The sequence below is a fragment of the Blennius ocellaris genome (genome assembly GCF_963422515.1).
Source record: "Blennius ocellaris genome assembly, chromosome: 19".
NCBI classification, from domain to species: Eukaryota; Metazoa; Chordata; class Actinopteri; order Blenniiformes; family Blenniidae; genus Blennius; species Blennius ocellaris.
Genome location: NC_137668.1, coordinates 25521227 through 25540174, shown reverse-complemented (window position 1 = coordinate 25540174; position 18948 = coordinate 25521227). Strand labels below are relative to the sequence as shown.

Below are 18948 nucleotides of genomic sequence, written 5' to 3'. Positions count from 1 at the left end.
GGCCGCGCATGCGCACTCCCGGTCCTCTTTTTCTTGGAAGGTAAGTGTGGCATGGCGCGTGTTTCTGCCTCGGGGAGATAAACGGAGCGTCTAACGGCTCTCAGGCTCCGGCTCGGCGGACTCGCGGCCGCGCGGGGCGGCCGGGAGGCGCCGGGCCGGACTTAGTGTGAGTCTGTGGCGGGGCGGAGGTGGCCGCCGGCGGCCGGGCTGGGTGTGGGGGGGTCCGCGCGGCCTACGGCGGCGGGGCGGCCCGGGGAACCCGCTTGTCATCCCCGCTGCTAACCGGTCCTCCTCCCGGCGGGGTCGCGGCGGCCGACCCGGGCGGAGGCCTCCGCCCGGGTCGGCCGGGGGGAGTGGAGGGGGGACCCGGGAACCGGGGTCCCGGCGGGCCGCGGGGCGGCTGTTGTCGGTGCTGCTTCGGTGCTTTAGCGGTGAATGGAGCTAACGGGGCTAACGCGGCTAGCATCCCCCCCAGGCGAATAACGGACCGGCTGCTCGCTGCGGCTCCGGCGGCGGCCTGTCGGCCTCCGTGGAGCCCCGCGCGCGCCGCACCGGCGTCCCCGCGTCGGCCCGACCAGCAGGTGTAACGGCAGAAAAATCTGCGGTCCCGGCGGCCGCGGTGCCCGTAGCCGCGACGTGCGGCGGAGGCCGGCTAACCCGGCCGAGCTAACGCGGTCAGAGCGGCCCCGTTAATCCGCCCCGGCGGCCCGCGGCTCTCCGCCGCAGCCCGCGGTTACCTCGTCTCCAACCGGCCGGACCGGACCCCCCCCCTCCGGTCCCGGTACCCCGCCTCCAGCCCGCACATCGCCGCCTTTCAGCTCAGAATGTAAAGTAACGGGGGGTATGGAGGAGGGAGGAGGGGGGGGGGGGGAACTGCGGCGGACGGCGCAGCCTCGTGCTGGGGTAACGGGAACGCAGCGCCCGTTACTGCGTTCCTCCGGAACGTGGCCGGTTTAAAGTTACATTTCTACTCAAATATAGAAACGTGTGGGTCCCGGAGTCGTTTCTCTAATTGACCTTTTAAAGTGAGACCGAGTTCGTCAATCGTGGAACGTTTCAGAGGAATGTAACTTTACAACAGATGTAATCTGTACTCGTTTGAGCTGCATTGTGGATCAAAATGCATCAAATGTTTAAAGCTGAATTTAACGTTTATTTCCCTCTCAAACGCCTTCCAGCAGTATCAAGAGTATTTTTTCCTCTCAGACTTGAAACGAGTCACCAAAATAAAATTAAAAAAAACCGTCATAATGTCACTTTAAACGGTAAAACGTCTAATTTCTGTATTTGTTTACATCCGTATTTAATCCACTGGCGTGTCTGGAGGTGTTGATGCTCAAAGTTTGAATTAGAACCACTGAAGTTTTGTTTCTGGGGAGTTAAAACAATGTTTAGTTGTTTAAATGGCGAGTGACGCTTCCTGCAGACAAACTGCTGAGCTCGGGGGTTTGGAGGCTCCTGGTCTGGGGGTGGTGGGGGGGGGGGGGGGGGGGGGGGGGGGGGTCGGGTGTGTCCGGGGGGTGGGAGGCCACACCAGTCTGGTTTGTTCTGCGTCCAGGACTGATGCTGGTCAGGGGAGGGGGGGGTTTGTGTTGGTGAACCCGTGTGACAGGAAGTGTCTGACCGTGTGTGTGTGTGTGTGCCCCCCCCCCCCCCCCCCCCCCCAACAGCGTACAGCGTTCCCGACCCCTTTCGCCATGGCAGATCCCGATCTTGACTTCACGACCGGCGAGTCCGGGGCCTCGGCCACCTACCCCATGCAGTGCTCCGCCCTGCGCAAGAACGGCTACGTGGTGCTGAAGGGCCGCCCCTGCAAGATCGTGGAGATGTCCACCTCCAAGACCGGCAAGCACGGCCACGCCAAGGTGAGACCCCCCCCTGCCCCCCCCCCCCCCCCCCCCCACCTGCTTATCTCACCGTCCAAACACCCGGCGACTCCATGCCTGGACTTTGTCCTTCAGGCCGGAGCTTCACGGGACCAAACCGTCCCGTCGCTGTGGAATCACTTCCAGGACTTCTGATTTTAATCTCAATTAAATGACTTCTGAGTCGTTTCCTGGACGTCGGGGACAAATTGGACGTTAAAAAGGCTTTTTGACGCTGGTGAATGAAACGATTGGGACATGAGAGACGGGTTAAGAGGACGTTGACGGGACGGGGGGACGTTTTTCACCGTCACCGAGGTTAAAGTGTAAAACGTTAATAAAAGCTGCTGTGGTGTTTCAGGTGAACATGGTCGGTATCGACATCTTCACCAACAAGAAGTATGAAGACATGTGTCCCTCCACCCACAACATGGACGTCCCCGCCATCAAGAGGATAGACTACCAGGTACGTCTCCGTCTCGGGGTTATTTATTATTTATTATTTCCTCAACTTTATTGTAAGTTTATAATCTTATGATGTTTGAATTCGACCAGCAAAACCTTTTGACTTAAAAACTCTTGTAGTTTCTTTAATAATCCAGATTTTCTCAATGAAACTCTTCAATCTGGAGGAAGAATAATCTAGATTTTAACTTTGTTCTTGGTCTGAAATACATTTGATGATTTAAAAAAAAAATTTCCTGAACCATAAAAAGTTGTGAAACTTCACGATTAGAAAGTCAAAATAATCAAAAATACGTCGTTTTACCTTTCAGAAGCGTCACTTAATCCGTCAAAGTGGTTTTTATGTGTTGAAATGTTGAGAAAATGTCACAATGAAACAACGCGGAGCCCGTTGGGACGAGGTGGTTCTGCTAGCGGTAGCGGCTAACAGGCTAATGTTAGCGTTTAGAACCGGAGGGTCAAACTCGGTTCTCACCTGGAGAACAAAGTACTCGAGTAAAAAGTACGTCTGAAACGTTTATTTTGAGAAACGTATTAAAAGATTTGTGTCCGTTGCCACGGTAACAGTACATTAATCCTCCTCACCCCGAACCGTCGAGCTTTTGCAGCTTTATTGTGAAACAGGAAGTGTTGATGTGACTCAAACGTAACTTCCTGTTCAAATGTGACGACTCAGCAATTTTCTTTTATCTTCGAACATGCGATGATGTCGGACTACTCGAGTAAACGGTAACTAATACTCCGAGCAGTGATGAAGCGTCTGTCGCCATGGTAACGGCGGATTAACCTTAAGTGACATAAAGTAGGTTTTAAAAGTTTTCCTTGGATTAATAAAGTAATTCTATTGTTTCAGATGGACTCTGGTAAATAAAATTATCACAATTAAAGGTTTTATTTTGGAAGGGCTTGTGCAATAGGAAGTGTTGGCGTTGAGCCATTATTGTTGTAACGGACTCATGACTCTGCATCTCTTAGTAACAGTATTTGTACTTGATTACTCTTCATGGTTTCCTGGAGTTCGTTCCTCCAGATGTTTCTCATAACGTCCTGAACAGTTTAGTTGAGTTGAGTTTTTACTGAATGAATGAATGAATTTATTCGTACTAAAGTGTTCAGGGGTTTTTAAAACGATTCCTTCTACACATCATGATGAAATAATAGTTTGTTGTATTAGAAGGTGTAGAAACGTGACGGAGGAGATGAGCGGCTTCACTAGAGGTTATTTTTTATAGAGCTATGTCGGTAGAACTGGTGATTCTTCCTCTTCAGGCTTCACACAGAAAACAAAACCTTCGTAGTGATTCCAGGGTCCGTTTGTCGGGATCCAACTTGGTGCTTTTATTTTGAAAGTCACCATAATCACAATCCAACTTGGTGCTTTTATTTTGACAGTCACCATAATAACAATACAACTTAGTGCTTTTATTTTGACAGTCACCAGAATAACAATCTAACTTGGTACTTTTATTTTGAAAGTCACCATAATCACAATACAACTTGGTGCTTTTATTTTGACAGTCACCATAATAACAATCCAACTTGGTGCTTTTATTTTGACAGTCACCGTAATAACAATCCAACTTGGTGCTTTTATTTTGACAGTCGCCATAATAACAATCCAACTTGGTGCTTTTATTTTGACAGTCGCCGTAATAACAATCCAACTTGGTGCTTTTATTTTGACAGTCACAATAATAACAATCCAACTTGGTGCTTTTATTTTGACAGTCACCATTATAACAATCCAACTTGGTAGTTCTATTTTGAAAGTCACCATAGTAACAATCCAACTTGGTGCTTTTATTTTGACAGTCACTGTACCCTGGTTTCCTCTGCAGCTCGTCAACATCAACGAGAACTACATGTCCTTGATGGCCGACAACGGGGACATCCGGGAGGACCTGCGCGTCCCCGAGAACGAGATCGGGAAGGAGATCGAGTCAAAGTTCGAAGCCGGCGACGAGTTCATGGTGAGTGTGGAGCCGTCGCCACGGCGACCGGGCCGCGGGCCAATCAGACGCTCCGATGTCATAACGACGCATCTGACTGGGTGGAGGGACATAGTCTGACCCCCCCCCGAGTCGCTCCTCGTGTCTGTGGGCGTGGCCTGCTGGTGGGAGGAGTCTGATTCACTGTCAGGGGGCGTGGCCACAGGGCCACGCCCCCTGACACTGGCACTCCGACACGTGGCCTGGTGGAGCTTCTCGTCAGGTCGTCCAGGTTCTGAGACACTTTTGTAAAAACTGTCCGTGGAGGTTCTGGGTCCAGCCACTACAAAAATACAAAACATAGATTTATTTTCAAATATATTGAGGATTCTTTATTGTGCAATGTATAATGATGTACCTTGCAAAACCGTACGAGCCAATATTGAGCAGCACGACATGATTAACTCTGACGACCTTCTTTGGTATTGCGACGCTCGACGCTCGACGAGACAAACGCACTTCGAAAACGACATCGTGAAAAAACAGTCCGCCTCCCATTCCTCGTGAAAGTGACTCGTCTTCGTCTTCTCACCTGGTCCAGCCCCCCCCCCACTCGTTTATGGGGGGGGGGGCTTCAAATGAGCGGTAACTCGCTTGACTAGCTTGTTAGCTTCGCCACACTTAGCGTCGTCGTGTGCGTCGACCTGAAGGTCAGAAACATTCCGCCGTCATCCGACGCTGCGTTCGATCGTACTCGTAACTCGTAAAGGTAAATCAGTTTCATTACGCCAGCGTCTATTTTTTTTTTCCCAATTGTCATGTGATCTACTGTTACTAGCTTTGCGATCGGCGTATTGAAGCGCCGCTGCTCTGCCGGTGCGGCCGGCGGCTCGCCGCTCCTGAATTAGAGCAGCGGGAATGTGAGGTGTCGGGTTTCACTGTGTGTGTGTGTGCAGGTCACCGTCATTTCCGCCATGGGGGAGGAGTGCGCCGTCGCCACCAAGGTCCTGGGCAACAAATAAGGAGACGGACACTGCAGCCCCCCCCCCCCCCCCCCCTCGACAAGCACCTCCCACAACCAGTCTCCTGCATTCTCATTGGTTCAGTCACCAAAGCGTCGGCCTTCACAGACAACCTCAACTCATCCTGTCGTGACCCCCCCTCCCACCTCCACCCCCCCTCTCTCTGTCTGCCCCCCCTCCCCCACCCCCCCCCCTCCATCGTCTGCCTGATCACTGAGGTTCTGTTTGGTAACAATCGACTTTCTATAAAACCTTTAACCCCCCAGTCGCTCCTCCTGCTTCCTTTGGTTTCACTTCATTACTCTGAGCCGCTCACATTCCTCCGAGCTTCAGAGGCGACGGGATTCAGCTTTTGTATGATTATTTTTTATATTCTTTAGCCTGAATATAGCGGGTGGGGGTGGGGCTGGGGGAGGGGCTGGGTGGGGGGGGGTGTAGGTCTGAATCCCGGGGTGGCGAGGCGGTGTTTGGAGCGCCGACAAAGCAAGTTTGGTTTATTTCCTCCTCTTTTCTCCAAAACAAACAGAAGCTGCAGTGATTGGTCCTCGTGACGCCCCTCCCCCTCCCCCCGCCGCCGCCGCCACTCTTCTCGGAGGGGGGGGGGGGGGGGGGGGGGCGGAAGGAAGAGTTTGTTCACTCGAGGCCTTTGTCACCTGACTGGAGTTGGCAAAATAAAACGATGAAAGAAATGGAGAAACAAACTTCACGGTGTGAGTCTGAGTCTGTGACGGCGTCGCCACGGCGACGGTCCGCGTTAAAAAAACGCATCCTTTCCTTCGTGTTTCTGGTCCGTTTCCACGACGACGGAGCCCCCGAATCACTCAACCGCCGCCAAGGTGGGACTGCGTGAAAAGGCTCCTGTCGCCATGGGAACGGGCCAAGATGTGACTCCTTTCTATGTGTGTGTGTGTGTGTGTGTGTGTGTGTGTGTGTGTACAGAAGCAAACTACATGTAACCTGCAGCAGAACTTTGTTTATTTACTAAATAGACGTCACGTCTTTACATGATGCATCACATTCACATGCAAGGCACCGTCACGCCTGTAAGGCAGGCGGAGATGGGAATCAAACCTGCAACCTCCCTGTTGTGAGACGACCGCTCTAACAACTGGAGAAAGTTTCACTCACTGAAGGAATAATGAACTTTAGATTCGTATTGAAGTGCAGGAGGACGAAACTCAAAACACCCTGAAGAGTCAGAATTATTTTATTGAAGCTCAACTAAATTTATATATATATATATATATATAAATAGAATCTCTTAAGAAACTGCCAACAACAGAAAAGTGCACACTAATCAGTGTAACGGTGAGAAAAACCACCAGGAGCTGCAGCAGTCAAACGTTCCAGCGCCCAGGAAGCTGAATAAGTCATTTTGAAGGGATTCCTCCCGCTGGACCCGGCGGGTCCCGGTTCCCCGGCTCCTCCCGGTCGGACCTGCAGAGCAGGACACACCCGGGACCGTGAGTCACCACGGAGACACGAGACACCGCAGCCGGGCGCCACGCTCCTGAGTCACTGGCCGAGTTCTGAGTCACGCCCCGGGGCCCTGAGGCCTCGCGTCCCGGGACCCGCTTCTCAGGCTGCTGAACTGTGTGTGTGTGTGTGTGTGTGAGACAATGATTGACCACACTCAGCAGGTTTATTATCGGGGTGTGTTTGGCTGACGGTGACCTTTGTACCCTATCGCCATGGCAACATGAAGAGACTTCAGCTAAATGTGAACATTTAATCAACAATTTTATTTTTCAATTGTTTAGAAACTATCAAGCAGGATTGCTTTCAATAATTCCTGCTGTTTTAAATTTTCTGAAATTATATAATGTATAATTAGCATTGTAAAGTTAAATGTAATGATGTCAATGGAAAAAATACAAAAATAAAAACCAGTAGAAAATCAACCAGAGAGAAAAAAAGTTTGTTGTAGTTGAACAAGTAACTAACGATAACTACCGGGTAGTTAATATAAACTAGAAACATTACATGTCTTTAAACTGGACGTGGTTCTAAAACGATTTGTACCGAGAACTAATCCAATGAGTCATTTCACCATGTTTGGTATGAAGGCGTTTCCTGAACTGATCACGTGTTTACACGTCACTTCCGCTCCGGTCTTTCCGGTCCTGGATCTCAACATGGCGCCGGTGAGTTTTATCTTCTCTTTGCAAATTAACTGAATTTAACGTCAAATCGGTTCGCGTCGACGCGCTTTTCCCCACGGAGCCGCGGATTAAACGTCGCATCGTCTCGTGACCGGAATGTTTTTAACAGGAAGTGGATTATTAAAACCACGGAGATAACAGTTAGCATTAGCTCGCAGCACGTGTCCCGTTCAGCTTAACGGGAGGAGACGTCACGCGACGTTCTAGTCAGTCTCTTGATCTTTAATGAAGTTTAATTAAATCACGAGAGAAACGAGTGGCACGTCGAGGCTCCACAGAAAGAATCTTACACTCTAACATCAGCTCGGATGCTAATTAATTTAAGATAAATACATAGATTTACTGTCTGCTCGAGTTTCTCTGCTTCACGTTTGAGTTAAAGGACGTGAGAAACTCTTATGAAGCTCCACAAGCTGCAGTGGATCTAAAGGTGTGTGTGTGTGTTTAGATCCGACAGAAGAAGGTCTCTGCAGGGAGGAAGTCGCGGCGGGGGGCGGTGTGGAGGTTCACCCTGGACCTGACCCACCCGGTGGAGGACGGGATCCTCGACTCCTCCAACTTCGTAAGTCTCTGATCGGAACCTCCGTCACCGACCGGCTCCACGGTCCGCTAGACTCCCGACAAAACTGTAGAAACCTGCAATCAATATTCAACTTTAACCAGAATTGTGTTACTCTGCTCCACTGCTGTGGTTTGGCCTGCAGGGGGCGCCACCGCCACGCGCCTGCAGGCCACAGGGCGGTGTTGTTTGTATGAGGGTGACGTTGACCCGGCGTCCTGGACTAGGGTTCTCTTCCCTAGCGCGTCCTGGACTAGGGTTCTCTTCCCTAGTGGGTCACTGTGCTCTGCCCAATAGGAGAGCTTCCTGAAGGAGAGGATCAAGGTGAACGGCAAGACGGGGAACCTGGGGAACCCGGGGAGCACGGTGCAGGTGGGCCGGCTCAAGAACAAGATCAACGTCACGTCTGAGAAGCAGTTCTCCAAGAGGTCAGCACCTCCAGGGTCTAAGCCCCCCCCCCCCCCCCCCCCCACAGGCCCAGGTCTAACCCCTCCCCCCCCCCCCCCACCAGGTACCTGAAGTACCTGACCAAGAAGTACCTGAAGAAGAACAACCTGCGGGACTGGCTGAGGGTCGTGGCCTCCGACAAGGAGACGTACGAGCTCAGATACTTCCAGATCAGCCAGGAGGACGAGGAGTCCGAGGCCGACGAGTGACGTGTGTGTGTGTGTGTGTGTGTGTGTGTGTGTGCGCGTGTGTGTGTGTGTGTACACGGAGGAATAAACAGACAAACACACCTTGAATGTCTCAGTTTCTTTATTCTGATGACGTCACTGCTGGGAGATTAAACAACATTGGTGTTTAAAGAGAACAAGTTGAGGAAGATGCTCTACTAGTTACTGCTGTTTACTAGTTACTACTATTTACTAGTTACTGCTGTTTACTAGTTACTGCTCTTTACTAGTTACTACACTGAGTGTGAAAAGAACTGGTTCCTTCAGTGTTGAGAATGAAAACGTGTTATTTCAGGTTAAGGATGAACTCTGGTGGAGAGCAATGCATTCTGGGTAATTAATTAAAGGAAATCCAAAAATCACATTTAATGTCCAACAATCATCCTGTTTAAAAAAAAAAATACTCTTAATAAATATTGTGATATTAAATACAATTCTTTCAAATGACTTTTTCACTTCAAATTGTTCAGTTTGAATTTGACATGAACCAAAACATGAAAACGTTACTTTATTATTTTGTATAAAAACCTGATATTATTGTGAAATGAACCGAGGTTGGAGCAAACAGGCGTCACTGAGGAACCTCATGTTCTCCATGTCGACCTCCACCCGTCGTTTCCAGAGGTTTCAGAGAGGAACGTGGTCATCGTGAGCTGCAGTACTCCTGCCTGCCACCAGGAGGAGCTGCAGTACTCCTTCCTGCCACCAGGAGGAGCTGCAGTACTCCTGCCTGCCACCAGGAGGAGGTGCGGGGTCAAGAGGAGCAGGAGGTTCGTGTCTTGTTGAGGATCTTGTGTCTGTTCCAGGTGATTAAAGTCTGTGACTTTATTTTGGTAGTTTGTCTTTTGTGCGTCTCTTCCTGTCTCTCACACCCTCAGACTCGGTGTGTTCAGTGTGATCTGGAGGGTTGGTGGTTCGATTCCCTCTGACAGCCTGGCGTGCCGCTGCAGCGCGGCGCCGTCCTGGCCGGGCGCCGCGCCGCAGCCTCATCTGTTTGTCTGTAGCTGCAGGAATGTGTCTGTTTCACATCAGGAGGGAGAACGACTGACCTGAAGGAGCCGAGGAGAGGAGACAGTCGGACTGCACACTGTAGCAACACTGTAACAACATGACAACAACACTAACAACATGACAACAACACTGCAACAACATGACAACAACACTGCAACAACATGGCAACACTGTAACAACACTACTACAACAACACTGTAACAACACTACAACAACAACACTAACAACATAGCAACACTGTAACAACATGACAACACTGTAACAACACTACTACAACAACACTGTAACAACACTACAACAACAACACTAACAACATGACAACAACACTAACAACATGGCAACACTACAACAACACTACAACATGACAACACTACAACAACATAACACTACAACAACATGACAACACTACAACAACAACAACAACACTGTAACAACATGGCAACAACATGACAACACTGTAACAACACTACTACAACAACACTAACAACATGACAACAACATGGCAACACTACAACAACATGACAACACTGTAACAACACTACAACAACAACACTGTAACAACATGACAACAACACTAACAACATGGCAACACTACAACAACATGACAACAACACTGTAACAACAAGACGACAACAACACTACAACAACATGACAACACTACAATAACATGACAACACTACAACATGGTAACAACATGACAACAATACAATCCTAACAATACTACAAAATGACAACACCACAATAACAACAATACCTGTAGTGTTGTAGTAAAACCAGAGTTAATCCTGAAACTACCAGGAGAAACTCCAGTGTCGTAGCACAGGCCCCTGGTCACCACACACACACACACACACACACACACACACACACACACACACACACACACACACACACCCACACACACACACACACACACCTGGTCATTTCTCACACCTGCCTCAGTGAGTTAAGCCCCGCCCCCTCCTGAGCCTCTCTTGTCACATGACTCCAGCTCTGAATCATTTAACTCCTCCAGTTTCTTGCAGCTCTGCTCAGAATAGCAACTCCAGGGACCCCAGCAACTCCAGGGACCTCAGCAACTCCAGCAACTCCAGGGACCCCAGCAACTACAGCAACTCCAGGGACCTCAGCAACTACAGCAACTCCAGGGACCCCAGCAACTCCAGCAACTCCAGGGACCCCAGCAACTCCAGCAACTCCAGGGACCCCAGCAACTCCAGCAACTCCAAGGACCTCAGCAACTACAGCAACTCCAGGGACCCCAGCAACTCCAGCAACTCCAGGGACCCCAGCAACTCCAGCAACTCCAGGGACCCCAGCAACTCCAGCAACTCCAAGGACTCGTCGCTCCCCAGACCAGAATAAACACACAGAGTGAGTGTGTCCACCTGTGTGTGTGTGTGTGTGTGTGTGTGTGTGTGTGTGTGTGTGTGTGTGTGTGTGTGTGTGTGTGTGTGTGTGTGTGTGTGTGTGTGTGTGTGTGTGTGTGTGTGTGTGTGTTGAGGTCTGATGTGCTCCAGGTGGTTTTTACTCCACAATATGAAAGTGGATCCTCAACCTTCATTAATGTTTCAGATGATGACTTCCACTGCGGCAGCATTACTACCTGTAGCAGCATTAGCACCTGTAGCAGCATTAGTACCTGTAGCAGCATTACCACCTGTATCAGCATTAGTACCTGTAGCAGCATTAGCACCTGTAGCAGCATTAGTACCTGTAGCAGCATTAGTACCTGTATCAGCATTAGCACCTGTAGCAGTACTAGCACCTATAGTATTAGTAGTAATAGCAGCATTAGCATCTGTAGCAGCTGCAGCAGCACTAGCATAATTAGCAGTTGTAGCATTAGCCATTGAAACAGCATTAGTAGCATTAGCACAATTAGCAGTTGTAGTCACATTAGCATCATTAGCATTTTAACCATCATTAGCAGCTGAAGCAGCATGAGTAGCGTTAGCATAATGAGCAGTTGTAGCGTCATTAGCATGATGAGCAGCGATCAACAGAAACGTTAGTAGAGAGTTTCCACTGTGAAAGACGAGCCGCGGTCATTAATGTTTCAGTCTCTGGTGAGTCCAGAGACCAGCTGGTGGACGGACGTCTTCCTCGTCTGGCTCCTCCCCTTTCTCTAGTCCTGTTGTCTCCTGCTTTGTGATTGGCTGTTGTAGTCTGTGAGGTCATAGATCAACAGGAAGTGGTTAAAGGAAGTTTGCTGGACTGATGATTGAAGTGTTTTTGTCCTCTGGTCCTCCTGTCCTCTGGTCCTGTCCTCTAGACCTCTTGTCCTCTAGACCTCCTGTCCTCTGGTTCTGTCCTCTAGATGTCCTGTCCTCCTGTTCTCTAGACCTCCTGTCCTTTTAGACCTCTTGTCCTCTAGACCTCCTGTCCTTTTAGACCTCTTGTCCTCTAGACCTCCTGTTCTCGAGACCTCTTGTCCTCCTGTCCTCTAGACCTCCTGTCCTCTGGTCCTCCGGTTCTCTAGACCTCTTGTCCTCCTTTCCTCTAGACCTCCTGTCCTCTGGTCCTGTCCTCTGGACCTCCTGCTCTCTAGACCTCTAGACCTCCTGTCCTCTAGACCTCCTTTCCTCCTCTCCTCTGGTCCTCCTGTCCTCTAGACCTGTCCTCTGGTCCTGTCCTCTGGTCCTGTCATCTGGTCCTCCTGTCCTCTGGTCCTCCTGTCCTCTGGTCCTGTCATCTGGTCCTCCTGTCCTCTGGTCCTCCTGTCCTCCTGTCCTCTAGACGGTCTGACCAGGATCCCGATGGCGGCCAAGCGATCAGTCCGTTAGCGTTAGCGTTAGCAGGAAACAAGATGGCGGCGTGGCTGCGGCGGCTGTGCGCCGGCGACGCCTGGTTGGACATGTACGGCCGCCTGCTGCGCACCAAGCCGCTGGGCTCCATGGCGCCCGGCGGCCACGACCTGACGGAGCTGGCGGCGGGGGAGGGGGCGGGGCTAGCCAGGGTGCTGACCACGCTGGACCTGGTGTCGCTCGGCGTGGGCAGCTGCGTGGGGACCGGCATGTACGTGGTGGCCGGGCTGGTGGCCAAGACCGTGGCCGGGCCGGGCGTCATCCTGTCCTTCATCATCGCCGCCGCCGCCTCCATACTGTCAGGTGAGGGGGGGGGGAGGGGGCGGGGCATACGGGTCGACCAATGGGCTTCCAGGATGTCGCTCAGTACAAAAAGGTTTTACACTCCGGGCCTGCAGAGGGCGCCGGGATGAGAACAAAGTCCCGTTTCCACGGCAACGTTGAAAGTTTTTAAACATTTCATGTATATATATATATATATATATATAAAACCCGAACCCTAATATTTATATATATACTTGTCTATACAGCCGTTTAATTATTATTGTCATTATTATTACTTAGTCATTGTTGTGGTTACTTTATTTTCTAAAACCATTATTGCTATCACTTATCCTATTAATGTTTAATTAAATTATATTATTATTATTTTTTTCTCTTTTCCTTTGTTGTTTACTTTTTACTGTACATTCGCAGTATTTCATTATTATATTGCTGTCAGAGACGGCGTTCTATTGTTCTTGCTATTTTTATTGTTAAAAAAAAAAAGAAAAAGGCTTTTTGCATATTTCAACCAAACAATGTTCTCGTTTTAGTTGAGGAGGGAAAAACAACCTCGTTTAGACGACAACGCTCTGAGAATGATGTCTGTTTCCATGGCAACCGCTGAACCTGAGGTGGTTTGCCGTCGCGGCGTCGCCACAGTTTTGCATTTTTCATTTGAACGGAACTCGACTTTAATCCTGAGAGATTAAATTCCTGCTGAATTAATATTCACTGCGGAACGTTTGAGTTTTAAACTTCTTCATATTTCACAGACGTGATTATTTACAGATCATCTCTGGATGACCGTCATGTCATAAGCCACGCCCACTAAATATAAAAGGGACGAAAAAGGAAAGTTCAGAGTTACGTGATGCACCTGAACGCGTCGCCCCTGTATCGTCAGCTGGAGCTCGTCAACCCGCGAAAAGACATAAATCAATATTTTAAGCGACTTATAGTCTAGAATTTACGGTAATTTAATGCTTGTTTTTCCTCGGAAGGCGTTTGCTACGCGGAGTTTGGCGTCCGGGTGCCGAAGACCACCGGCTCGGCCTACACCTACAGCTACGTGACGGTGGGGGAGTTCGTGGCGTTCTTCATCGGCTGGAACTTAATCCTGGAGTACCTGATCGGCACGGCGGCGGGAGCCTCGGCGCTCAGCAACATGTTTGACTCGCTGGCCAATCACAGCATCAGCAACTACATGATCACACACCTGGGCACTCTGAGGGGGCTGGGTCAGTACCACACCTGCTAATCTGGATTAGAGGAGGAACATGCTCTGTAATCCGGTGTCAGAGGAGGAAGATGCTCTATAATCTGGTGTCAGAGGAGGAAGATGCTCTATAATCTGGTGTTAGAGGAGGAAATGCCCTATAATCTGGATTCGAGGAGGAAGATGCTCTATAATCCGGTGTTAGAGGAGGATGATGCTCTATAATCTGATGTTAGAGGAGGAAGATGCTCTATACTCTGGTGTTAGAGGAGGAAGATACTCTATAATCTGGATTGGAGGAGGACGATGCTCTATAATCTGGTGTTAGAGGAGGAAGATGCTCTATAATCTGGTGTTAGAGGAGGAAGATGCTCTATAATCTGGCGTTAGAGGAGGAAGATGCTCTATAATCTGGATTAGAGGTGGAAGATGCTCTATAATCTGATGTTGGGGGGGAAGATGCTCTATAATCTGGTGTTAGAGGAGGAAGATGCTCTATAATCTGGCGTTAGAGGAGGAATGTGCTCTATAATCTGGTGTTAGAGGAGGAAGATGCTCTATAATCTGGATTAGAGGTGGAAGATGCTCTATAATCTGATGTTAGAGGGGGAAGATTCTCTATAATCTGGATTAGAGGAGGAAGATGCTCTGTGATCTGGTGTCAGAGGAGGAAGATGCTCTATAATCTGGTGTGTGTGTGTCCCAGGTAAAGGTGAGGACACGTACCCTGACCTGCTGGCGCTCTTCATCGCCCTGCTCGTCACCATCATCATCACCCTCGGGGTCAGGAACTCGGTGGGCTTCAACAACGTCCTGAACCTGGTCAACATGGTGGTCTGGATCTTCATCATCATCGCCGGCCTCTTCTTCCTCTCTGCTCACAACTGGAGCGGCGGCAGGTTCCTGCCCTTTGGCTGGTCGGGGGTGAGCTGATGATGAAGATGATGATGATGATGGTAGTGATGATGATGATGATGATGATGATGGTGGTGATGGTGATTGATGATGATGATGATGGTGGTGATGGTGATTGATGATGATGATGATGGTGGTGATGGTGATGGTGATGATGATGATGATGATGATGATGGTAGCGATGATGATGATGATGATGATGATGGTGGTGATGATGATGATGATGATGATGATGGTAGCGATGATGATGATGATGATGATGATGGTGGTGATGGTGATGGTGATGATGATGATGATGATGATGATGATGATGATGATGATGATGATGATGATGATGGTGATGATGATGATGATGGTGGTGATGATGATGGTGGTGATGATGATGATGATGATGATGGAGGTGGTGTTGATGATGATGATGATGATGATGGTGGTGGTGATGATGATGATGATGATGATGATGATGATGATGATGATGATGATGATGATGATGATGATGGTGGTGATGATGATGATGATGATGATGGTGGTGATGATGATGATGATGATGATGATGATGATGATGATGATGATGATGATGGTGGTGATGATGGTGATGGTGATGATGATGATGATGATGATGATGATGATGGTGATGATGATGATGATGATGATGATGATGGTGATGGAGGTGGTGATGATGGAGGTGGTGGTGATGATGATGATGATGATGATGATGATGATGATGATGGTGATGGAGGTGGTGATGATGGAGGTGGTGGTGATGATGATGATGATGATGATGATGATGGTGATGGAGGTGGTGATGATGGAGGTGGTGGTGATGATGATGATGATGATGATGATGATGATGGTGATGGAGGAGTGTCTCCCCTCCAGGTGATGAAGGGTGCAGCCACCTGCTTCTACGCCTTCATCGGCTTCGACATCATCGCCACCACGGGCGAGGAGGCCCAGAGCCCCAACACCTCCATCCCCTACGCCATCACCGCCTCGCTGCTCGCCTGCCTCACCGCCTACCTGTCGGTCAGTCCCTGCTCACTTCCTGTCCACCTCCTGTTTGCTGCAGTGGCGCTGGCTAGCACTAGCACTAGCATTAGCACTAGCATTAGCATTAGCCAGAGCTTCTCTTAGGGCTGAAGCTCAGATGATCCATCAGGCCTGAACCTCGGCTCAGTGAAGACCTGCTGCCTTACCTGTCCCTCTGTCCTCCGTCTGTCCTCTGTCCTCCATCTCTACTCTGTCCTCCGTCTGTCCTCTGTTTGTCCTCTGCCCTCCATCTGTCCTCCATCTGTCCTCTGCCCTCCATCCATCCACCTCTCCATCTGTCCTCCATCCATCCGTCCTCCGTCCATCTGTCCATCCGTCCTCCATATGGCCCCGCCTCCTCCTCCCCCCCCGTACCGACGCCTCTCCCGTCCCTCCGTCGTGAGCAGAGTGAGGTTGGTTGGTTGCCATGGTAACCCCCCCCCCCTCCCCCAGGTGAGCGTGGTCCTGACCCTCATGGTTCCCTACCAGCTGATCGACGGCGCGGCGCCGCTCATGGAGATGTTCTCGCTGCACGGCTTCCTGTGGGGGAAGTACGTGGTGGCGGTGGGGGGCGTGGCCGGACTGACCGTGTCCCTGCTGGGCTCGCTGTTCCCCCTGCCGAGGGTCCTGTACGCCATGGCCCGGGACGGACTGCTGTTCAGGCACACACACACGCACGCACGCACGCACGCACGCACACACACACACACACACACACACACACACACACACACACACACACACACACACACACACACACACACACACATTGTTGCAATTTCTATATAAAGATACATTTTAAATGTTACAGAATGATAAAGTTTTCCTGTGTGTGTGTGTGTGTGTGCGTGTGTGTGCGTGCGTGCGTGCGTGCGTGCGTGTGTGTGTTCCTCAGGTGCCTGTCCCACGTGTCAGCGCTCACACACACGCCGGCGGTGGCGTGTGCGTTGTCCGGCGGCCTGGCGGCGGTGCTGGCGCTGCTGGTGAGCCTGGCGGACCTGATCGAGATGATGTCGATCGGCACGCTGCTCGCCTACACGCTGGTGAGCGTGTGCGTCCTGCTGCTGCGCTACCAGCCCGACGACCTCGCCGACGCGGCGCCGCCGCCGCCGCACGCCACCGCCGCCGGCCCGACGCCCGACGAGACCAAGGACGACCGCGCGCTGATCGCGGAGGACGAGCCGCCGTCGTACCACGAGGGCGGCGGCGCCGCGGGGGAGGGGCACCGCTCCGACTTCCACGCCCCCCTGCTGAGACGGCTCCTGGGGGGCCGCTACTACACGCTGAGGCTGCGGCTGGGGATGCCCGACGCCGCGGCGCGGCCCACGCCCGCCTCGGGCCGGGTGGTGACCCGCTGCACCCTCCTGCTCTTCGTCGTGTCCTTCCTCCTCTGGTCCACCGTCATCTTCGGCGTGGAGCAGGGCTCCGGCGCCGGCGCCGCCCTGGCGGCGGTGGCGGCGGCGCTGATGGCGGCGTCCCTGGCGAGGCTCGTGGTGGCGATCCTGCGGCAGCCGGAGAGCGCGCGGAAGCTGCCCTACATGGCGCCGTGCGTGCCCTTCGTCCCCGTGGCGGCCATCTTGGTCAACAGCTACCTGATGCTGAAGCTGTCGGCGCTCACCTGGGCGCGCTTCGCCGTGTGGTGCGTCGCGGGTGAGTCTGCATGGCGGCGCCGTGAGGCGAAGGTCAGGATCAGACGGTCGGTCCTGGTCAACATCTGGACCTGGTCAACATCTGGACCTGACAGGCAGAGAGGAGGAGACACTTTTTATTGCAGTCGGTTGGCAGATGTTTTCATTCATCTGGAATCCATGACAGCAACAGAAACCCTTCATCTCGCCCCCCCCCTTCCTCCTGCCCCCCCCCCCTTCCTCCTGCCCCCCCCCTCCCTTCCTCCTGCCCCCCCCCCTCCCTTCCTCCTGTCCCCCCCCCCCTCCCCCCCCTCCTCCTTCCTGCCCCGTCTCTCAGAGCTCTGAAGGATTCTTCATGCTCCATGTTGAACAGTGTGTAGTACCGCTGCTCACCAGAGGGGGCAGTGTGGAGGTCAGAAAGAGTTTTTTCCTGAAGAGCTCAACTTTTCCTCTGGTCAGGATGAAGATCCTCCTCAGTACCAGTACCAGTACCAGTACCAGTACCAGTACTTAGTAAAGCCACACAGCATCACTGGTGGTTGAGCCTCTTTAGTTGCCAGTAACTAAGTTGGCAGTAACTAAGTTGCCGGTGACTAAGTTGCCGGTTGACTGAGTTGCCGGTGACTAAGTTGCCGGTGACTAAGTTGCAGGTTGACTAAGTTGCCAGCGACTAAGTTGCCGGTGACAAAGTTGCCGGTGACAAAGTTGCCAGTAACTAAGTTGCCGGTGACTAAGTTGACAGTAACTAAGTTGCCAGTGCCTAAGTTGCCGGCAACTACGTTGCCAGTGTTGTACTCTTTCTGCTCTTGATATTTTGAACAGAATTAAAAAACGTCCAAACCGCCGCCCGTCGTCTCGCCGCCTGCCGACGAAGGATGATGTCACGTAGTACTCGCCGGGTCGAGGAGTACTCTTTGCAGTACTGGACCCCGGTACCTAATACTGGCGTCTGTATCGGCACGGCAGTACGAGGCGGCGCCCCCCGGTGGCCGGAGCGTGTGCAGCGGTAGTGACGCCGCCGTGTCGCCCTGCAGGGCTGCTGATCTACGGCGGCTATGGGATGTGGCACAGCGCCCTGGAGCTGGACGCCCGCCAGCAGCAGGCCCACGCTAGCTGCTACCAGCGCTACGACGACCAGCTGGACGACCAGGACCAGGACCAGGACCAGGACCAGGACCAGGACGAGGCGCCGTACCAGGGCTGGGCCGCCCCGGAGGAGAGGCGTGGCCACCAGGGGGCGCCCGCCGTCGAGGCCCGGGACGCCGCCGACCGGCCGGACGGCTACCAGGCCGGGTCGGGAGGTCGGCGGGTCGACGGGGCCGGCGGCGCCGGGGGGCGGACCAACTACGGGTTCGACGACGAGGACTGAGGACGAAGGAGACGACGTCTCCGGAGGGACGGGA

The 18948-nt window shown here is 51.8% G+C and overlaps 3 protein-coding genes across 4 annotated transcripts; all 3 read left to right on the top strand.

Annotated features, from left to right (window-relative positions):
* The first annotated feature begins 6 nt into the window (after positions 1-6).
* On the top strand, positions 7-5981 carry eif5a (eukaryotic translation initiation factor 5A). Of its 2 annotated transcripts, none has more exons than XM_080514682.1 (5): positions 7-40; positions 1678-1865; positions 2227-2331; positions 4169-4300; positions 5215-5981. In XM_080514682.1, exons 2-5 carry the CDS (start codon positions 1698-1700, stop codon positions 5278-5280), a joined length of 471 nt encoding a protein of 156 aa, XP_080370808.1. In that variant the 5' UTR covers positions 7-40; positions 1678-1697; the 3' UTR covers positions 5281-5981. The 2 variants fall into 2 exon arrangements, with proteins under 2 accessions (XP_080370808.1, XP_080370809.1); XM_080514683.1 differs by lacking the exon at positions 7-40 and adding an exon at positions 67-166.
* A 1406-nt stretch (positions 5982-7387) lies between these two features.
* On the top strand, positions 7388-8738 carry rpl22l1 (ribosomal protein L22-like 1). The gene is made up of 4 exons (XM_080514907.1): positions 7388-7424; positions 7891-8004; positions 8299-8429; positions 8513-8738. Exons 1-4 carry the CDS (start codon positions 7416-7418, stop codon positions 8655-8657), a joined length of 399 nt encoding a protein of 132 aa, XP_080371033.1. The 5' UTR covers positions 7388-7415; the 3' UTR covers positions 8658-8738.
* Positions 8739-12495: 3757 nt separating this feature from the next.
* On the top strand, positions 12496-18914 carry slc7a14b (solute carrier family 7 member 14b; the record flags this gene model as incomplete). Its single annotated transcript, XM_080514865.1, has 7 exons — positions 12496-12796; positions 13759-13995; positions 14680-14897; positions 15768-15914; positions 16371-16579; positions 16813-17567; positions 18580-18914. The coding sequence occupies 7 exons, from the start codon at positions 12496-12498 to the stop codon at positions 18912-18914; spliced, it is 2202 nt and encodes a 733-aa protein (XP_080370991.1).
* Between the last annotated feature and the right edge of the window lie 34 nt (positions 18915-18948).